Genomic DNA, 19,427 nt, shown 5'->3' with positions numbered 1-19,427 from the left:
GTAGTACTTACATTGTATTTGGTGAATGGCCTCCTTTAGACCTAAATATTTACGTTGTAATAGTTGATACAGATTTTCATTTGCGTGGTGGATTGGGATCGTGTGCTTGCTTTACCACACACTGTAAGGTGGCTTGTGGAAAGTAGATGTAGAAGTGTTTGTGTCAGTACTGAAACTTCCTTAATCCTTATTATGAAGCTTTGCCCACCTCAGTATATTGGTGCCCCTACAGAATGAAAGCCGAACCACTGGGCCGACAGAAGTCAGTATGCTGCACCTTTTTCCTCTGTTGAGCAGGATAGTTATCTTACAAGGTTTGTTTTCATTTGACATGAATTACGCGAAGTTTTATATGTCTGCATACCAGGATTATCTGTGGAATTTTTTTCACAATTCTTGTTTGTTTTTATTATTCCTCTTTCCCATTTTCATTCTGAATTCCATTTTGTATAAATGTCATTAACCTCCCTCCCTTTCCACCCTTCCTTCCCCTCCTACGTATATCTCTGTCGTGGTCTTCTTTTCAAACGGACATCTTTGTCCTTCAATCTCTGAGACATGAGACTTTTATAACGGTTGCTTTCAAAGAAACTTCAAGCTTTGGATCACTCTCAAGTGTGTGTCTGTTACAACGCACCCCTCCCCTGCGGGTCCGGGGTACAAATAGGCCCGAGGTATTTCTGCCTGTCATAAGAGGTGACTAAAAGGAGTTTCAACCATTTCGGCCTTCATTGTGATGGTCCCCATAGGGGTTTGACCTCCATTTTTCAAAATTCTACAGAAGTACGAGCCTTTTGGGGAAGGACACCTTACGTGGTGTATCACCGGTCCTCAGTGCACTAAGACCTTGACACTCGTCATCGTAACGGCGTCGTAACTGCACCCACTGTTCATCAATTTGGGCCTGAACACCTGATGGATTGCACAAGTTATGCCCACAGTGCGTCCCATCTGCACCTACGATCATGATGGACTTTCCATGGCATCCGAAATCCAGCACGGTAGCCAGCCCATTGTGGTGGGGCCATCATGTACCCTCTAGGTTGTAGCCCCCTGACAACACAGGGATCGTACTGCCGATACCTGAGCTGCACCTTCCCCACGTAAGCCAAGGAGTAGATGCCTGTCTACCTGGGGCATCAGGACTCCCGACAACAGTCATCCTGCCAGGTGGCCCTTGCTGAGGCTGGGTGGCACCCGTGGGGAGAGCCCCTGGTCGAAGTGGGTGGTATCGGGGCGGACGTTTCGCAGATGAAACGTCAACATGCATCAGGTCGCTCCGCAGCCGCATCTTCTAAGAGGACAGGTTCTGTCTCTGTCTCTGGTTCTGGTACTTCTGCCTTTCCCCCCTTGGCCACTCCCTGGGAGGAAGGACAGGCCCACCGGCTTGGGGCGAAATACTTCCCCCGCTATGGGGGGACGTTCGCCACCTCAAAGCGCATGTTCTCTGTACAGCATATCGAGGATATCTTCGGAGAAATTGGGGCTCTTAGTAAAATGCGTTCGGGGTCCATTCTCATAAAGACCACCTCCGCCACACAGTTGGCGGTGCTCCAGGCATGCGGCCGACTAGGGGACATCCCAGTGTCCATTGTCCCACATTTGGTGCTTAATAGGATGCAGGGGATGGTGCTCAATAGGACACAGGATTATTTTCCATCGGGACCTCCTGCTGCAATCTGATGAGGAGCTCAGGGCCAACCTGGAGCGCCATGGCATTCATTTCGTCCGGCGAGTCCAGCGCGGCCCCAAAGGTCGTCGCGTCGATACTGGGACCTTTATCCTTGCCTTCGAGGGGGATGTTCTCCCAGAGAAGGTTAAGGTGATGCGCTACCGGTGCGAAGTGCGACCTTACTTCCCGCCTCCTATGCGATGCTTTCGATGTCTGCGCTTTGGGCACATGTCATCACGGTGTGAAGCTGAGCCCCTCTGGGGATTGTGGACGTCCTCTTCGTGAGGGACATACAAGCACCCCACCACCTCGGTGTATCAATTGTCCTGGCCTCCACTCGCCTAGATCTTTCGACTGCCCTGCATATCAGAAGGAGAAGAAGATACAAGAATTGAAAACCTTGGACCGTCTGTCTTATTCTGAGGCCAAGAAGAAATGTGACCGCCTCCATCCCGTGATGTTGACAACGTCGTTTGCTTCGGACGTGTCCACTCCTTCCGCAATATCCTCACCCCTATCCTGTCCCGCCTCCCCACCCCATCTGGGGTCTATGCCTCCGCCTTCCAACTCCCTCCCTTCCAACTCCTCCTCCCTCGCAGCCCCTGCCCCCTCTGCCCCAGGGGCCACCCTTCCTCCTCCTCCTCCATCTGAGAAGCGATCCTCTTCTCAAGCGTCCATCGGGGAAACGTTACGGACCCCGGCTTCCGAGGTCCGGCGTTCCAAAAAGGACCCTGAGTGTGAGGACTTTCAATGGGTCCAGCCCCCACAGCCCACCATCCCTGTGACTCATCGGTCTTCCAAGAAGGCCTCAAAGAAGAAGTCTTTATCCCCCTCTCCACCCCGGCGCGTTTCGTCTGATGCTCCATCAGACAGTCACTGCTCCCAGACGTCCTCAGTTTTGCCGGGATGCTCTACTGCCAGGCGCTCAGCTGGCCTGTCATCGGCGGACGATGGTGCCCTTCCTGTGGAACCTAGGAATGTGGCCGCAGCTGGCGATGACTTGATGGAACAGGATCCGCCTCCCGACGGTTGTAGCGATGTTCCCTCGAAACCTGGCCCTCCACGGCCGTCGAGGTGACCAGCTTTTCACCCGTTTCGTTCCCCCTTTCTCTGATTCGCGATGGCTCTTCTGTTACATTGGAACATATGAGGTATTCAATCTAATCGGGAGGAATTACATCTGCTCCTCTGCCTGCTTGTCATTGGTCTCCAGGAAACAAAGTAACCCCTAACTGACCGTATTGCTTTTACTCACTATACCTCCGAGTGATCTGACCTAACCCCTGTGGACGGTACTCCAGCTCATGGTGGGGTCTTGTTGCTCGTTCGGGACGATGTCTATTACCATCCCATCCCATTGATCACCCCACTCCAAGCAATAGCTGTCCGTATTACTCTTTCTGCCTTTACTTTTTCTGTTTGTACTGTCTACACTCCATCGTCATCCGCAGTTAGTCGGGTTGACATGATGCACCTGATTGCCCAGCTTCCTCCGCCGTTTTTATTGTTTGGCGACTTCAATGCCCATCATCCCCTTTGGGGTTCTCCTGCATCCTGTCAGAGAGGCTCCCTCTTGGTGGATGTTTTCAACCATCTTGATCTTGTCTGCCTCGCCCCGACTTTCCTCTCAGACTCTACTCATACCTACACCCACTTGGACCTCTCGATCTATTCTACCACTCTTGCCCGTCGGTTCGAGGGGATTTTACTCCTCCCTGGCGACCTTCCCGGACCAAGATTTTCTCGGCTGTGACAGTCACGGCTGTTATCATCAATGCTGCCAAACGTTCCATTCCTCGTACTACATTTTCTTCACGTCGCGTTTCCGTCCCCTGGTGGAATGAGGCTTGCAGAGACGCTATCCTTGCTTGAAGACGTGCTTTACGTACCTTTCGCCGCTATCCTACGCTGGCGAATTGTATTAATTACAAACGTCTCCGAACGCAATGTCGTCGAGTCATCAAAGGCAGCAAAAAAGCTTGTTGGGCCTCTTTCACAAGCTCCTTTAACAGTTTTACTCCCTCTACTGTCGTCTGGGATGGCCTGCGCCGGCTGTTGGGCATTAAGGCCCACTCGTCGATACCTGGCCTGACTTCAGGTAATGAGTCAATGCAACCTCCCACATTTGCTACGTCTTTTGCATCCCTGGTACAGAAGCCTACTCCAAAAGTCGATGCCTCAACGCAGACTGAGGTGGTGAGTGTTGGCACTAACACCTGCAGCTGTCAGTGCTCTTGCAACGCAGCCAGTGTTTCAGAGCCAGTAGCCCCTACTCGAACGGCAGACAAAGGTACAGTGGCGAACTTGATCCAGCCCCTCGTGCCTCCAACAGCTGAGGTTGTTCCCAAGCCCAGTGCGCGAATTACCACTCCCGCATCAGCTCCCCCAAAGTCCACCAAACCACAGAAAGCTACTGTACAGCAGCAACAGCGGGTCAAATCCCGTGGTAAACCATCTGACCATGCAGATGTTGTTTTACGTGAGGCTTCATCTGACTCTTCCCCAGAGTTGATGGAGTACGATGTATGTGTGGGGCAATCATCTCGTCCCACGCCCGCCCCTCCACCTGCTGCGGTCTCCCCGCCCCGTCGGAGAGACCGGATGAAGGTGCTACCCCCAACATAGATGGCTCCTATACTCCAGTGGAACTTGCAAGGGTTCAGGACGCATGTGGAGGAACTTCGTCTACTCTCTCAGGGTAGACCACTGTGTCTCTGTCTCCAGGAGACGTATTTCCATCCATCATACTCCCCTGAGATACGAGGCTATACACTCCACAAAAAGGACGACCTGCGTGGAGAGAGAGCTAGAGGAGGCGTAGGTATTTTCGTCAGGACGGACTACCACTCCTCGCCTCTCTCTCTTACGACGACTTTACAGGCCGTCGCTGTGTCCGTGCACGTGCGTCATCCATTGACTGTATGTTCACTTTACTTGCCCCCACATGATGCTCTTGATGAAGCGGCCCTCACCGACCTTCTTACACAGCTCCCCCAGCCATTCATTCATTCACAATGTGCTTTGGGGCTCTGCAATTACCTGCCCCAGGGGTAGAGCGATTGAGAGGCTTCTCCTGTCATCCTGTGCCTACTTGCTCAATGGAGGACAGAGTACTCATTTCTGCACGGCGACTGGGTCATTCTCTGCCATTGATCTCTCGCTTTGCTCTCCAGCTCTTGCCGCCAGTGCTCACTGGGAAGTGGTTGCTGAGTTGCACGGCAGTGATCATTTCCCAATCTGGATTCACCTGCCAGATGGCGTGGGGCCCGAAAGGAGACCACCACGATGGGTGCTCAGTGGAGCTGACTGGACACTTTATAGCCAGTTGGCCCACTTCGAACACTGTGCGAATGTTGAGGTGTGGGTGGATCATATTACCAAAACGGTCCACCATGCCGCTGCAGCATCCATTCCACAGGCCACCGGAAGAGGCCACCTGTGCCTTGGTGGAGTGCCGAATGCCGCTCTGCAATCAGGACCAGGCGTGCGGCTCTGCGTCGGTTCAAGTGTCGGCCGACTGCTGAGAATCTTGCAGCCTTTCGGGTGACGAGGGCACGATGTCGCCGCATTATTCGTGAGAGCAAGAAGAGGTCGTGGCAAACGTTCCTGAACACCATTAATCGTTCCACCAAAATTTCCATTGTGTGGGAGACCATTGGGAGAATTTCTGGCAGAGGAGGGAGGTGCCCCATAGCTGCTGTAATGACTAACGGCACTCTCCACACAGATCCGCGAGACATTGCCCAGACTATGGCGGTGTATTTTGCCACAGTTACTGCAACAACCAGTCAGGATCCAGGTTTCCAGCACCATAGAGCGGTTCCTGAGAGATGTAGTCTGAACTTCCAGTCCACCTCTCATGAAGTTTACAACTGCCCATTTTCTATGTGGGAGCTGGATTCTGCATTGTCTGGAGCTCGTGACACATCCCCTGGTCACGACAGGATCCACTACAGTATGCTATGGCACCTCACAATGCACAACAGAGAACTCCTCCTCGCAGTTTTTAATGACATTTGGGCGTCGGGTCACTTTCCTGACGCGTGGCGTGAGGCAGTTTTAATCCCTTTTTTAAAACCTGGGAAAGACCGCACGAGCCCAAGTAGCTACCATAGTATTGCCCTCACTAGTTGCATAGGGAAGACCTTGGAGCGGATGGTCAACCGCCACCTTGTCTGGATGTTCGAATCCCGGCAACTCCTTAGTCGCTTTCAGTGTGGGTTCAGGAGGTTTTGTTCCACCTTCGATAACCTTGCCCTCCTGGAGGCGGCTATACAACAAGCTTTCCTCCGCCGTCATCACCTTCTAGGTGTATTTTTCGACATCGAGAAGGCCTACGATACCACTTGGAGGCGTCTCATCCTGGAGCAGCTTCACGAATGGGGTTTTCGTGGTTGTCTTCCTCTTTATATTCAGTCTTTCCTCTCACCACGATATTTTAGATACCGAATTGGTGACGTCCTGTCTGATCGCTTTGAGCAGGCGAATGGTGTCCCTCAGGGTAGCGTTTTAAGTGTGACTCTCTTTGCCATCGCTATTAATAGCATTACGTCCATAGTGAAAAGTCCTGTCCAGTGTTCTTTGTTTGTGGATGATTTCTCTTTGTTCTGCTCTTCTTCAAGCCTTGCAACGACAACTCGTCAGTTGCAACTTACGATTAGGCGTTTGGATGACTGGGCGCAGAAGAGTGGTTTTCAGTTTTCCACCAAGAAGTCTGTATGTGTTCTTTTTAACCGTTCTCGTTCGATTTTAACCTTTCCTGAGTTGCGGTTGAGGGACACTATTCTTACTTTTACAGACACAGTGAGGTTTCTGGGGCTCATTTTTGACTCGAGGCTCACGTGGTTACCTCGTCTTAAAGACCTGAAACGGCGGTCGCTTCAGGCTTTAAGTATTTTAAAATGTCTTAGCCACAGTACGTGGGGAGCTGACAGGACTTGTCTGCTCCAGTTTTACAGGGCGCTTGTGCAATCTTGGCTCGATTATGGGTGCACGGTGTATGGGTCTGCGAGGCCTTCTTACTTAAAGATGTTGGACGTTGTCCACCATGAAGGGCTTCGGTTGGCCACTGGAGCATTCCGAACTAGCCCCATACCAAGCCTCTGTGCAGAGGCAGGTGAACCGCCACTTCATATGCGGCGACGGCTACTTACGGTACGCCAGGCGTATAAAACTTTGTCCACACCATACACACCTGCATACGATACCTTTGCTCAGCCTCCTCTGGCACGGTTATTTCATAACCGGCAACGTGCAACGCAGCCCTATGGGATTCGCGCACAGGATTGCCTCGGTGCGATGTCTATGGCTGGTCTTCGTGTTTTACGTCGCGGTTGGAGCAGATCTCCACCTTGGCTCCTCCGGAGACCCAAACTTATTTTAGATTTGACTCGTTTTAAGAAGGATGGCATGCCAGATTTTACATTCCAGTCACTGTTTAACATTTTAGATGTGCATCACGGTTTCACTGTCGTTTACACTGATGGCTCCAAACAGGAGACTTTCCTTGGCTGTTCTGTGGTGTTCCCTGCTCATGTTACCTGGATTCGCCTCCCTGCTGAATATACCGTTTTCGCAGCGGAGCTCCACGCGATCCTGAAGGCACTGGAGCAGATGCATCGTGTTTGGAGCGATCGATTTCTTTTCTGCTCTGATTCTCTTAGTGCCTTACAATCACTGCAGAACCTATACCCGACTGAGGAGATGGTCCAGCTGATACATGACCAACTGTACTTGCTCCAACAGCAGGGTAAAGAGGTATCCGTCTGCTGGGTGCCTGGTCATGTCGGCATATGGGGCAATGAACAGGCTGATCGGGCTGCCAAGGAGGCCTGCAGAGGGCAGGATGTGGTCCAGTGTCCTATCCCCTTGCAGTCAGTCATCGCTGCACTCCACAGGAAGTGCATGGAGTTGTGGGAGGACGAATGGCTGGCGGTGACGGCCAATAAACTGCGATCAGTCAAGTCAACCACTCGGCTGTGGCGTTCCTCCTGCCGGTTGCTCATGCGGGAAGAGGTGGCCCTCACACGTCTTCGGATCGGGCACTGTCCTCTGACGCATAGCTATTTGTTAAGGCGGGAGGATCCTCCGTTTTGTGATGTTTGTGGTGTGCACATCTCTGTCCGGCACATTTTAACAGACTGCATTTTATACCGTGATGCAAGGGCAGAAGCACAAGTTGATGGGGATCTGCCTTGTGTTTTAGCTAACGATGAGACGTGTGTGTCTAGGGTTTTTAAGTTTTGTGATGTGTCTGGACTCTGGTCTAAACTTTTAGGCTGGAGGTTTTAGTGTGTTGCAGAGTGGCTGACTCCTCCCTTTTTCCTTGCGGTCAGCTAGCCACTTCCATCTGCTACATTGTTTTAGCTCCCTCTACCATTTTCTTCCTGTGTTGTCCATGTTTTACTGCTGACGCCCTGCTTCATCCCACACTTCGGTGTGGGTGAGCACATATTTTTCAATGATTGTTCCCCTTGTTTTATGTTCCGTTTTATGTCGATGTTCTGAGTGTGTTTTTTTTTTGACACCCGTCTCACTATGATACTGAACGGGTGCTGAAAACCTTGCTGTCGTGCGCCCACAAACCCCTCTACTACTACTTCAGGTAATGAGGTACTTGTGGATCCTGTGGATGTCTCCAATGCTTTCGGCTGCTTTTTCGCGGAGGTTTCAAGCTCCGCCCATTACCACCCTTCCTTCCTTCCCAGAAAAGAGGCTTGGCAATCTTCCTTCCACTCGCTGAATCTGGAAGATTATAATGCCCCCTTTACCATGCAGGAACTCAAACGTGCACTTGCACTGTCCCGGTCCTCTGCTCCGGGGCCAGATGCCATTCACGTTCAGATGCTGACACACCTTTCTCCGGCAGGCAAATGCTTTCTCCTTCATACCTATAACCGCGTCTGGACCGAAGGTCAGATCCGCATGCGTTGGCGTGAGGCTGTCGTTGTTCCCATAGCCAACCCCGAGAAGGATAGAAACCTTCCTTCTAGTTACCGCCCAATTTCTCTTACAAGCTGTGTCTGTAAGGTGATGGAGCGCATGGTTATCGCTCGGTTGGTTTGGATTCTTGAATCTCAACGGCTACTTACTAATGTTCAATGCAGCTTTCGTCAACGCCGCTCCGCTGTTGACCACCTTGTGACCTTGTCGACGTTCATCATGAACAACTTCTTGTGAAAGCGCCAAACGGTAGCTGTGTTCTTAGATTTGGAGAAGGCTTACGATACCTGTTGGAGAGGAGGTATCCTCCGCACTATGCACAGGTGGGGCCTACGTGGTCGCCTGCCCCTTTTTATTGATTCGTTTTTAACAGATCGAATGTTTAGGGTACGTGTGGGTTCCGTATTGTCAGACGTCTTCCTCCAGGAGAACGGAGTGCTTCAGGGCTCTGTTTTGAGCGTAGCCCTTTTTGCCATAGCGATCAATCCCATTATGGATTTCATTCCCCCTAACGTCTCCGGCTCTCTTTTCATCGATGACTTCGCGATCTACTGCAGTGCCCAGAGAACATGCCTCCTGGAGCGCTGCCTTCAGCATTGTCTTGACAGCCGCTACTCATGGAGTGTGGCTAATGGCTTCCGGTTCTCTGAAGAGAAGACGGTTTGCATCAACTTTTGGCGATATAAAGCATTCCTTCCACCATCCTTAAATCTCGGTCCCGTTGTTCTCCCCTTCGTGGAGATAACGAAGTTTTTAGGGCTCACACTGGACAGGAAACTTTGTTGGTCTCCGCATGCCTCTTATTTGGCTGCCCGTTGTACACGTTCTCTTAATGTCCTCCGTGTTCTTAGTGGTTCATCTTGGGGAGCGGATCGCACTGTCCTGCTTCGATTATATCGGTCCGTAGTCCGATCAAAGCTGGATTATGGGAGCCTCGTCTACTCGTCTGCTCGGCCATCCCTCTTACGCCATCTCAACTCCATCCATCATCGGGGGTTACGTCTTGCAACCGGAACATTCTATACCAGTCCCGTCAAGAGTCTTTATGCTGAAGCTGCCGAATTACCATTGACCTACTGGTGCGACGTACTGCTTTGTCGGTATGCCTGCCAGCTGTCATCAATGCCTGACCACCCCTCTTATCAATCCTTCTTCGACGATTCTCTCAACTGTCAGTATGGGTTGTATGTGTCTGCCCTGCTGCCCCCTGGAGTCCGGTTTCGTCGCCTGCTTCGACAATAGGATTTTGCCCTCCCTACCACCTTCAGAGAGGGTGAGAGCCCGACTCCACCTTGACTCCAGGCTCTGGTTCACATTCATCTTGACCTCCGCTTGCTCCCGAAGGAGGCTACTCCGGATGCAGTGTATTGCTCACGGTTTGTCGAACTTCGTGCGCGACTCGCCAATAACACCTTTATTTACACTGATGGCTCCAAAACTGATGATGGTGTCGGCTGTGCCTTTGTCGTCAGGGACGTCACCTTTAAATACCGGCTCCTCGACCAGTGTTCCAGCTTTACGGCCGAGCTTTTTGCTCTCTCTCAGGCTGTTCAGTATGTCCACTGCCACCACCATTCTCCATATGTACTCTGCTCTGATTCACTCAGTGCTCTTCAGAGCCTTGGAGCTCCATGTCCGGTCCATCTCTTGGTGCAACGGATCCAGCAATCCCTCCATTCTTTTGCTGATGATGGCTCTCCTGTTACCTTTATGTGGGTTCCAGGCCATGTAGGAGTGCCTGAGAATGAGGCTGCTGATGCTGCGCCCAAGGCTGCAGTCCTCCTGCCTCGACCAGCCTCCCTTTGTGTCCCATCATCTGACATTAGTGGGGTTGTTTGTAAGAGGTTTGTGTCATTATGGTGGGACACTTGGTTGTCACTTCAAGAAAATAAGCTCCGGGCCATAAAACCGTTCCCAATAGCTTGGACAACCTCCTCCTGACCATCTCGGCAAGAGGAGGTCATTTTGGCCAGGTTGCGGATTGGGCATTGCCGGTTTAGGCACCGCTACCTGCTATCTGGTGACCCCGCCCCGCGGTGCCCTTGTGGTAATGCGTTGACAGTCCGTCATGTTTTATTGTCGTGTCCCCGTTTTAATGAATCTTGTGTTGTCCTGTCTCTGCCCTCTAACCTACAGGAAATTTTAGCTGATGATGCTCGAGCAGCTGCTCGTGTTCTTCGTTTTATCACTTTGACGGACTTATCCAAAGACATCTAACTCTTTTATTTATTTTATCTGCGTCCTTGTAAGAACTTTCTGGAGTAGTAGTAGATTGGTGTTCAACGCCCTGTCGACAATGAGGTCATGAGAGAAGCAGCACAGGCTTGGATTAGGGAAGGAGGGGGGTGTGCCCTTTCAAAGGAACCATCCCAGCATTTGTCAGCAGCGATTTAGGGAAATCACAGAAAACCTAAGTCAGTATGGCCAGATATAGGTTTTTATGGCGTTGTTTATCCACCTAGTGCAGGTCTTTATTTGATGTCACTTCAGCAACTTGTGTGTCTATGATGATAACACAACACCCAGTCCCTGAGCAGCTAAAATTTCTGACCTGGCCAGGAATTGAAGCCAAGCCCCCTGCATGACAATGAGCTGTGCTGACCACTCAACTACAGTCAGACTAGCCTGCCATATGTATAGGTGTTAGGATTTATGTTTAAAACTGGATTTTCAGTTGTACATGTTTTCAAACTGTCTGTGTCATGTCAGTAACATTGATCGTTGGTTCTCAGTGCGTGGGCAGTAGTGCACTTATAGGTTATTTCCCTTCGATGCTTTGAGCTCACTTATAGTTAGATGATCATTCTTGTTGATGACATTTTGCAGATGTGAGAAGTAGTCATGTTACTGATAAATCTTGAAACTGTTACTGCGCAACAAAAATACACAACCTAATGACCCCTATAGTGAGGGTAACTTAAAATTTTCTGCTTGCAGACTTTCTTGCGCCATACTTTTTTCAGCGCTTTTTATCAAGTCACGTGGCATTTTAAGTAAGGCCCTTGACACTCTTTCCAGTGTAACGGGATTCAAATACTGCTACTCCCATAGAGGTTGTTTTTCTATGCATAGGTGAAACGCTGGGATGGCTTCTTCGAAATGTTCATTGTTCTCCACCTTTGCACCTTTACTGTGTGACACAAGATTAAATGTGCTGCACAGTATATGTTAGGAAGGGTAAAATTAGTTTTGTCCACCCTTACACTACCAAAGAAGCACCTTTCAGCACATGAATGAGGTTTATTTTTGTTTTTTCAGACTTTATAATTGTGGCTTAAGAATGTTCAGCCAAGTGCTTTAAGCTGGGCATTCAACTTAAAATTATAGGTCAGTATGGATTAGGAAATATTAAGTTCCGTAATATTGTTTCATATGTTCTCAGATTTTAAATGAATTTGATTACAAATTGTTCACTTGTAATTTTTCTGAGATGACAAAGAATAGGATTAAGCGTGATGTGTAATAGGGAAATCTGAACAGGAGGTTGGTCGTCGAGGCCGCAAACGTGGCCGGAGGGAAGAATACTGGGATGTTTGGGACTGTGAGCAACTCAAGCGCTCTGCTGCTGTGGAATGCCTCATGTCTGCTTCTGATCAGGTATAAGACTTAGGTTTGATTCAAAGCCTTTTTTTTTACTGAGATAACAGAAGCTTGAGTTGACACATATATTTTGTATCTTTTGGTGCGGCTATTTTTTTTTTTTTTTTTTTTTTTTTTTTTTTTTTTTTTTTTTTTTTTTTTTTTTTTAATTATGTTGCCTGCTTTTCGCACTTGCCTGTAGTAACATGGCTGCTATTACATTGAAGCTTTCTGTTTGTCATTATTTGTTTGTAACAGTAATTCATGCTGAAAAGAAATTGTAGTAGTTTAAAATTTTAGCTGTTGAACACCTGATTTCTTGCCTGAAAGAAAGATGATGCATGAAACTTATATGCAACTGTGTACAGAACTTAGTATTGTTTCTCATCCGACTGTTACATATGACCTTTTGTCTATAATTGGGATAAAAACATTTAAGGTACTGAAATGTCATAGTATTTACTTTTGTGTTATAATGTGTTACTGTAACAAACTAGGCAACACTTGGGTATTCATAGATGATTTCCAACCATTTTTTGCCATGTTCATAACCTTGGTAAAGAGATCATTTTAGTTCACCTTAATATAGAACACTGTCCTTCAGCCCATCTCTTCCTTCTGCATCATAAAGAAATTCCAGAAAGGCTTTTTATGCATTTGAAACTTGCATACACATTACTATTTCTTTGTAAAGTCTAATAAAGGTGGTATTAGATACACTAACTTCAAACCAAGTAACAACTTTTTATTGGTTAAAATGGGCAAACACTTGAAGTTTTATGTTATTGTATAGCCCAATCAGTCAAATTTAGTCGGTTAAAACCCTTACACGTATGTCAAGTCACAAATGCACATATATATATTCACAAATGCATATGTATATATTTGGTGACAGTTCTGATAATGGAGTTTTAGAATGACCTAAAACCAACGTAATTATCATAGTCATCCTTGATGTCGTGTAATTTAGTCATTCTAATATGAATTGCCAGTCTGCTTTACTAACACCGTGGACAACGGCAGCTGCTTGATTGTAGAATATGCCCATTGGTAACATTAAAATCTGAATTCTCTGTAGAACCAAGGCCACTCAAGATAATGATTTAAAAGTCAATGTTATACAGGTTTTTAAGAGAGTCTGAACTGAATCTTTTGGCTACTTAAGACGCCATTCATCTACCAAAATTTTAAAAATGCTCCATATCCAGAGGTCTAGTGCATTCACCACCCCCCACCTGCTCATAAACTGCTATATGGGTGCTCTTGTGTAGAACTATCATGTGAGGATCAAATAGGTCTTCTAACATCGTGATACAAAAAGCTTGTAATATCCTGTTACTCATTTGAACTTCATTATCTGAAAATCAATGGATTGACTAATACTTGCTTGTCCTGAGCTTGGGAGAATTACTTATTTATTAGCAGGTAAATAAAGAGCTCACAGTAGGAGTTGTGGTCTTAGTGTATTGTTATTGCTGTATACTACAAGAAATAAGAAGAAATTTTTAGCGTTTTCTGTGCAGTTCAATGTAGAAAGCTTTTAATGTAAGCTAAGTGTCTAATGTAACTGCATAATACATAACATTTCCCCTGTTTATGGGAATAATTTTTTAAATGTTTCGTAAGAACAGTACCCATTGGTGGATCATAAAAAGCTACCATAGAATCTTAAGATTGTAGTTTTTAATATACAGATTCTTCAGTCATATCATACAGGCAGTTTCTCTCTGAAACAGTGCTAAAGTCTCTTTTGTGGTTAAAATTTGTTAGGCAGAATGTTGGGGCCAAATAGAATGGTGAATCTTAACATTGCCTAGAATCTGCTGAAAAATGGAGAAAACAACTAGTCTTAAGGAGAATGAGAATATAGGAAAACAATGGTGCTGTTGAACAGAGCTCTAAAAATTATTCATAAAGCTAAAGGAACACCACAGAAGGAAAGTTTTAGTTAATAGATGTACTTTTCAATGTTGTAGAGATGGAAAAACTTTTTCTTAAATTTTTCATGTTGAATAAACTTGCATTAAAATAGTTTTCGTTTTCTGTTTAGTGCAGAGGTGTTCAGAATGCTTTCCATATTGTTATAAGCAAAATCATGCCTGCTTTTGTGCACTTTGAGTATCACGAAGCAGAACCTTGCATCTAGGAGCAAACAGCATATTTAACAAATTTTCTTTACCATATCACGTGCTAAGGACACTGTTGATACATAATGGTTTAAATATGTCACCAAAATATATAATAAAGTGAAGTTAAAACTGGTGACTGGTGGTAGACTCACTGACCTTTGTCTACCAATTTCTGTACCAGAAAAAAATTGTATGAAGATATGCCTTATCATCAAGGAAAAGTTTACTGGTCATGCATCTTGCAGCATCCATGTTGCTAGTGAACATATTCTAGTAGCTCCATCAGTGTGTGACAGAGAAATTCATAGTAATGTTCATCATATGATTATTCATCAATACAGGAAGATCTGACGACATTTATCATGAATGAATCAACACTTCAATGCTCTGTATGTGCTGGTTTGTTTGTCTTGTTGACACGGGAAGTAGGTGTTTTCTTCTGACCAGTAATAAGCACTTTGAATATTTACATCACCACTAAATTGTAAAATGGTTTTACCATTCCACAGTATGACAGTCATAGAGTTACGGTTTTACTTTAAAACTATGTGCAGAAGTCAATTTTGGCATGGGAATATCTTAGTTTATTGCCTGATGAATATGGATGTGATACCGACATAAGCTAATATCATCTAGAATTATCCAGGTGGCGTTTCTGTTGACACTGGAATCCTCTCTGTTCTCTATTAGAGTATGTTTGTGGAGACATTGTGTGCTGGTTGCATCTGACCACTATTCCTAATCCATGACTCCAGTCGTCAAGAAACTTGTGATCTATATGGATGATACTGATACCATTCTACAGAAGCATGGTATGTTCATAGTTGATTATTGCAACATCATTTGAGTCTCATAAGCATATCAGATATTCTTCGTTAGTTTGTGCCATTACTGATAGAATAGCATAAACTGAAAATCACAACAGTAACTGTTGAAAGTGTACTTGGAAAAATCTAGTGGAAATGAAAATTGTGCTAGCTAGTGCAAGCAGTTCCCACTCGATTTGCTTGAGTGGAGGGGCACATTGCCTGGCTGCCTTCAGAACTGCAAGAATCGTTAGGTTCCATTTGCTAATGTAGTATTCAGTTTGCTTACTTCACGTTCCAGTGGCTTCCAGACAGTATAAGGTTTGCTATTGTATTTACCTTCATTTGCCTATATTTTGTTTTACGTCAAAAATATAACCCTTAGTTACTGGGGAAAGAGTGTGTGTATGTTTGAGCTTAAGGCACCCTGTATGTAGATTCTATGTAAATCCCACATATGTTGTTTGTTGTCTGCGGTTAACTACTGACATAAACTGAAACAGTAGTGTCAAATTTTTACATGTAATAATGTGAATGAAGTAAGCATGCATGACAAGGACCAAATGTATTCACTGAATTTACATATCTTACATCTAACAACGCGACAAGGCAGTTTCTTATTTCTTTCGCATGTGTCACTACTCCTGAAATACTTTACTCCTCTCTCTTTTGATAATCTTTCTGACTTGATTTCGTAGATGTGAGAACTGAACTACTTATTTAAATTTTTGACAAATTATTTTGCATTTCTTAATTTGTGTGAATCAATAAACACTTAGGGAAATAGAGAGAATTGCCTTTAAAATCAGTGTTTATAAAATCCATTTTTGTAAAAGAAGCTTGCTGTCAGATTGCAAGATCGACATTGTGAAATTTCTTTCTTAACTGGTAAAATTTCTGGTAAACATACATGGAGTGAAATATGTTGTGTGGACGTAATTGGCATCAATGCGTAAGTTTCAGTACATATTTTTGCTAAATCCAGTATACAGTATAATAGATACAGAAGTGGAGAATTATCATGCCATACCGCCAGTAACATAAAAGAACAGGAAGTTGAACATAAACTGGGAGAATGTCAAGAGTGAGCCCAAAAAATTCATATTCATAGATTTTAAAAGGTCATATGAACTGTGAACCGTGCCATCTGTGGGGTGGCTTCCGTGCCTCGGTGATACAGATAGCCCTGCCTTAAGTGCAACCACAATGGAGGGGTATCTGTTGAGAGGCCAGACAAATGAGTGGTTCCTAAAGAGGGGCAGCAGCCTTTTCAGTAGGTGCAGGGGACGATTGACTTATCTGTCCATGTAACATCAACCAAAACAGTTGTTGTGTGCTGGTACTGTGAACGACTGAAAGCAGTGGGAATCTACAGCCATAATATTTCCCGAGGGCATGCGCCTCTACTGCATGGTTAAATGGTGTCTCGTCCTCTTGCACAAAACATTCCGGAGGTAAAATAATCCCCCATTAAACTCTCCCAGTGGGGACTACTCAGGATGACGCTGTTATCAGGAGAAACAAAACAGGCATTCTACAGATCGGAGCTTATAATGTTAGATGCCTTAACCGAGCAGGTAGGTTAGATATTAGAAAACTTAAAAAGAGAAATGGGTAGGTAGGTTAAAGTTACTAATAGTGGGAATTAGTGAAGTTCAGTGGCAGGAGGAACAGGACTTCTGGTCAGGTGAATAAAGGGTTAAAAGTCAAATAGAGGTAATGCGGGAATGGGTTCAATAATGAATAATAAAATGGGAATGTGGGTAAGCTACTGTGAACAGCATAGTGAACACATTTGCCTACCAAAATAGTACATGTTAATATGCCAACTAGTTCTGCAGTGATGAAGAGATTGAAGAAAATGTATGGTGAGATAAAAGAAATTTTTCAGACAGTTAAAGGAAATGAAAATTTCATTGCATTGGTGGACTGTAATTCAATAATAGGAAAAGGATGAGAAGGAAAAATAGGTGAAAATGGACTGGGGGAAAGGAATAAAAAAAGAAGCCACCTGGTAGACTTTTTCGCAGAGCATAATTCAATCATCGCTAACACTTTGTTTAAGAATCATAAAAAAGGTTGTATACGTGGAAGAGACCTGGAGACACTGGAAGGTTTCAGATTAATTATATAATGGTGAGATGGGGATAAGGAACCAGATTTTAAATTCTAAGACATTTCCAGGGGCAGATGTGGACTCTTGCCACAATTTATTGGTTATGAACTGTAGATTAAAACTGAAAAAATTCAAAAAAGATAGGAAATTAAGGAGATGGGACCTGGATAAGTCAAAAGTAGCAGAGGTTGTTGGGAGTCCTAGGAACTGCTGTAGGCAACAGCTGACTAAAGCGGGGGAAGGAATTCAGTAGAAGATGAATGGGTAGCTTTACGAGATGAAATAGTGAAGCCAGCAGAGAATCAAATAGGTCAAAAGACAAGGCTTAGTAGAAATTCATGGATAACATAGTAGATATTGAATTCAGTTGACGAAAGAAGAAAATTTAAAAAGGCAGCAAATGAAGCAGGTGGAAGGGAATAAAAACACTTAAAAATGAGGTTGACAGGAAGTGCAAAATGCCTAAGCAGGAATGGCAAGAGGACAAATGTAAGAATTCAGAAGCATTTATGGCTAGGAGAAAGAAAGACACTTCCCACAGGAAAATTAGAGAGACCTTTGCAGAAAAAAAAAAGAAGCAACTGTATGAATATGAAGGGCTCAAACCAGTGTTAAGTAAAGAAGGGAGATGGGCAAAATACCCGCGGACAAAGAAGTGAGTAATTCCAATTCCAAAGAAAGCAGTTGCTAACAGATGTAAAAATTACTGAACTAAGAGTTTAATAATTCTTGGTTGCAAAACACTAACATGGATTCTTTACTGTAGAATGGAAAAACTGTTAGAAGCCGGCCTCGGGGAAGGTCAGTTTGGATTCCGGAGAAATGTAGGAACACATAAGGCAATACTGACCCTATAACCTTATCTTGGAAGATAGGTGAAGGAAAGGCAAACCTATGTTTATAGCATTCGTAGACTTAGATAACTGTTTTGACAATGTTCACAGGAATACTCCCTCTCCAATTCTGAAGGTAGTAGAGGTAAAATACAGGGAGTGAAAGGCCATTTACAACTTGTGCAGAAAGCAGACAGTATTTGTAGTAGATGATGGGGTATGAAAGGGAAGCAGTAGTTGAAAAGGGGGTGAGACAGGGTTGTAGCCTATCCCCTATGTTATTTAAGTTGTACATTGAACAAGCAGTAAAAGAAACCAAAGAAAAATTTGGAATAGGAATTAAAGTCCAGGGAGAAGAAATAAAAACTTTGATATTTGCCGATGACATTGTAATTCTGTTAGACAGCAAAGGGGCTTTGAAGAGCAGTTGAATGGAATGTACAGTATTTTGAAAGAAAAATTGAAGATGAATATCAATAAAAACAAAACCAGGATAATGTAATGTAGTCAAATTAAATAAGGTGATGCTCAAATTTGTAATGCTGGCTAAGACTTTTAAAAAATCTGACTGCTAGATTAAAGCCACTACATCTTTGTAAAAATGTGGGACGTAACAGGAGGACAGAAGACAGATATCAACAGTGCAGTAAGCTATCAATCTAGTTTTTGCTGGCATGCAGATCTATAAGAAATAATTTTATTTATGGTCACAGGGAGTACTGTGTGTGGTTAAAATTAAATAGGTGCAACAACAAATTAAAGAGAATTAAATTTGGGGGGAATTGCATTGACAAGAATCAAATTGAATAGAAGTTGGGTTCTGTGCACTATATATGAAAGTGCTTTGCATTTAAAATGCTGTTTGGCTAAAGTAGTGTTTTCATATGTGCTATTATGCTTGCTGTGAGAATGTTTGAAATCATTTTACATAAAATGTTAGAAACAATTATCTGCATCAGTGACTTTTTGGTTAATATCCACTGTGTTTTTGAGCATTTGTGCTGTAATCTTCAGTTGGATACAGTTGTTTACATTTGTAGCACTGCTTCATACAACCATTCATCTGCTTTGCATTTTATTTTCATATAAAATACTTACTTCACTGGTTATTGAGATTATGGCTGTGAATCCTACCTCATGCTGAACACTGGGGAGCTCTTGACTGTGTTTGCTCTATTCATCAGCCTGGCCATACCACTTTTACTTCATTTTTATTATCTTTCATGTGTTCCACAAACATGAGATTGATTACCTCACAGTTTGGACACTTGATCTTACATACGCACATACTTGCATTCATGTATACCACCAGTATGGCAATGAATCTTACATTATAAACATAACAAATTT

The 19,427-nt window shown here is 44.9% G+C and overlaps 1 protein-coding gene across 2 annotated transcripts in view; it reads left to right on the top strand.

Annotated features, from left to right (window-relative positions):
- Nucleotides 1-19,427, top strand: part of LOC126413422 (uncharacterized) — a 96,185-nt gene that overhangs the window by 35,444 nt on the left and 41,314 nt on the right. The window contains exon 4 of one of the 2 annotated variants that reach the window (XM_050083263.1): nucleotides 12,095-12,211. The exons of the other annotated variant lie outside the window; for it this stretch is intronic. Coding sequence (XP_049939220.1) covers nucleotides 12,095-12,211 — 117 coding nt within the window. The remainder of the gene's footprint in view (nucleotides 1-12,094; nucleotides 12,212-19,427) is intronic. 2 annotated transcript variants of the gene reach the window in all.

This window comes from Schistocerca serialis, chromosome 1 (genome assembly GCF_023864345.2).
Source record: "Schistocerca serialis cubense isolate TAMUIC-IGC-003099 chromosome 1, iqSchSeri2.2, whole genome shotgun sequence".
In the NCBI taxonomy this organism is placed as follows: Eukaryota; Metazoa; Arthropoda; class Insecta; order Orthoptera; family Acrididae; genus Schistocerca; species Schistocerca serialis.
Note: the sequence above shows the minus strand (reverse complement) of the source record. Positions and strands in the feature narration are given on the sequence as shown.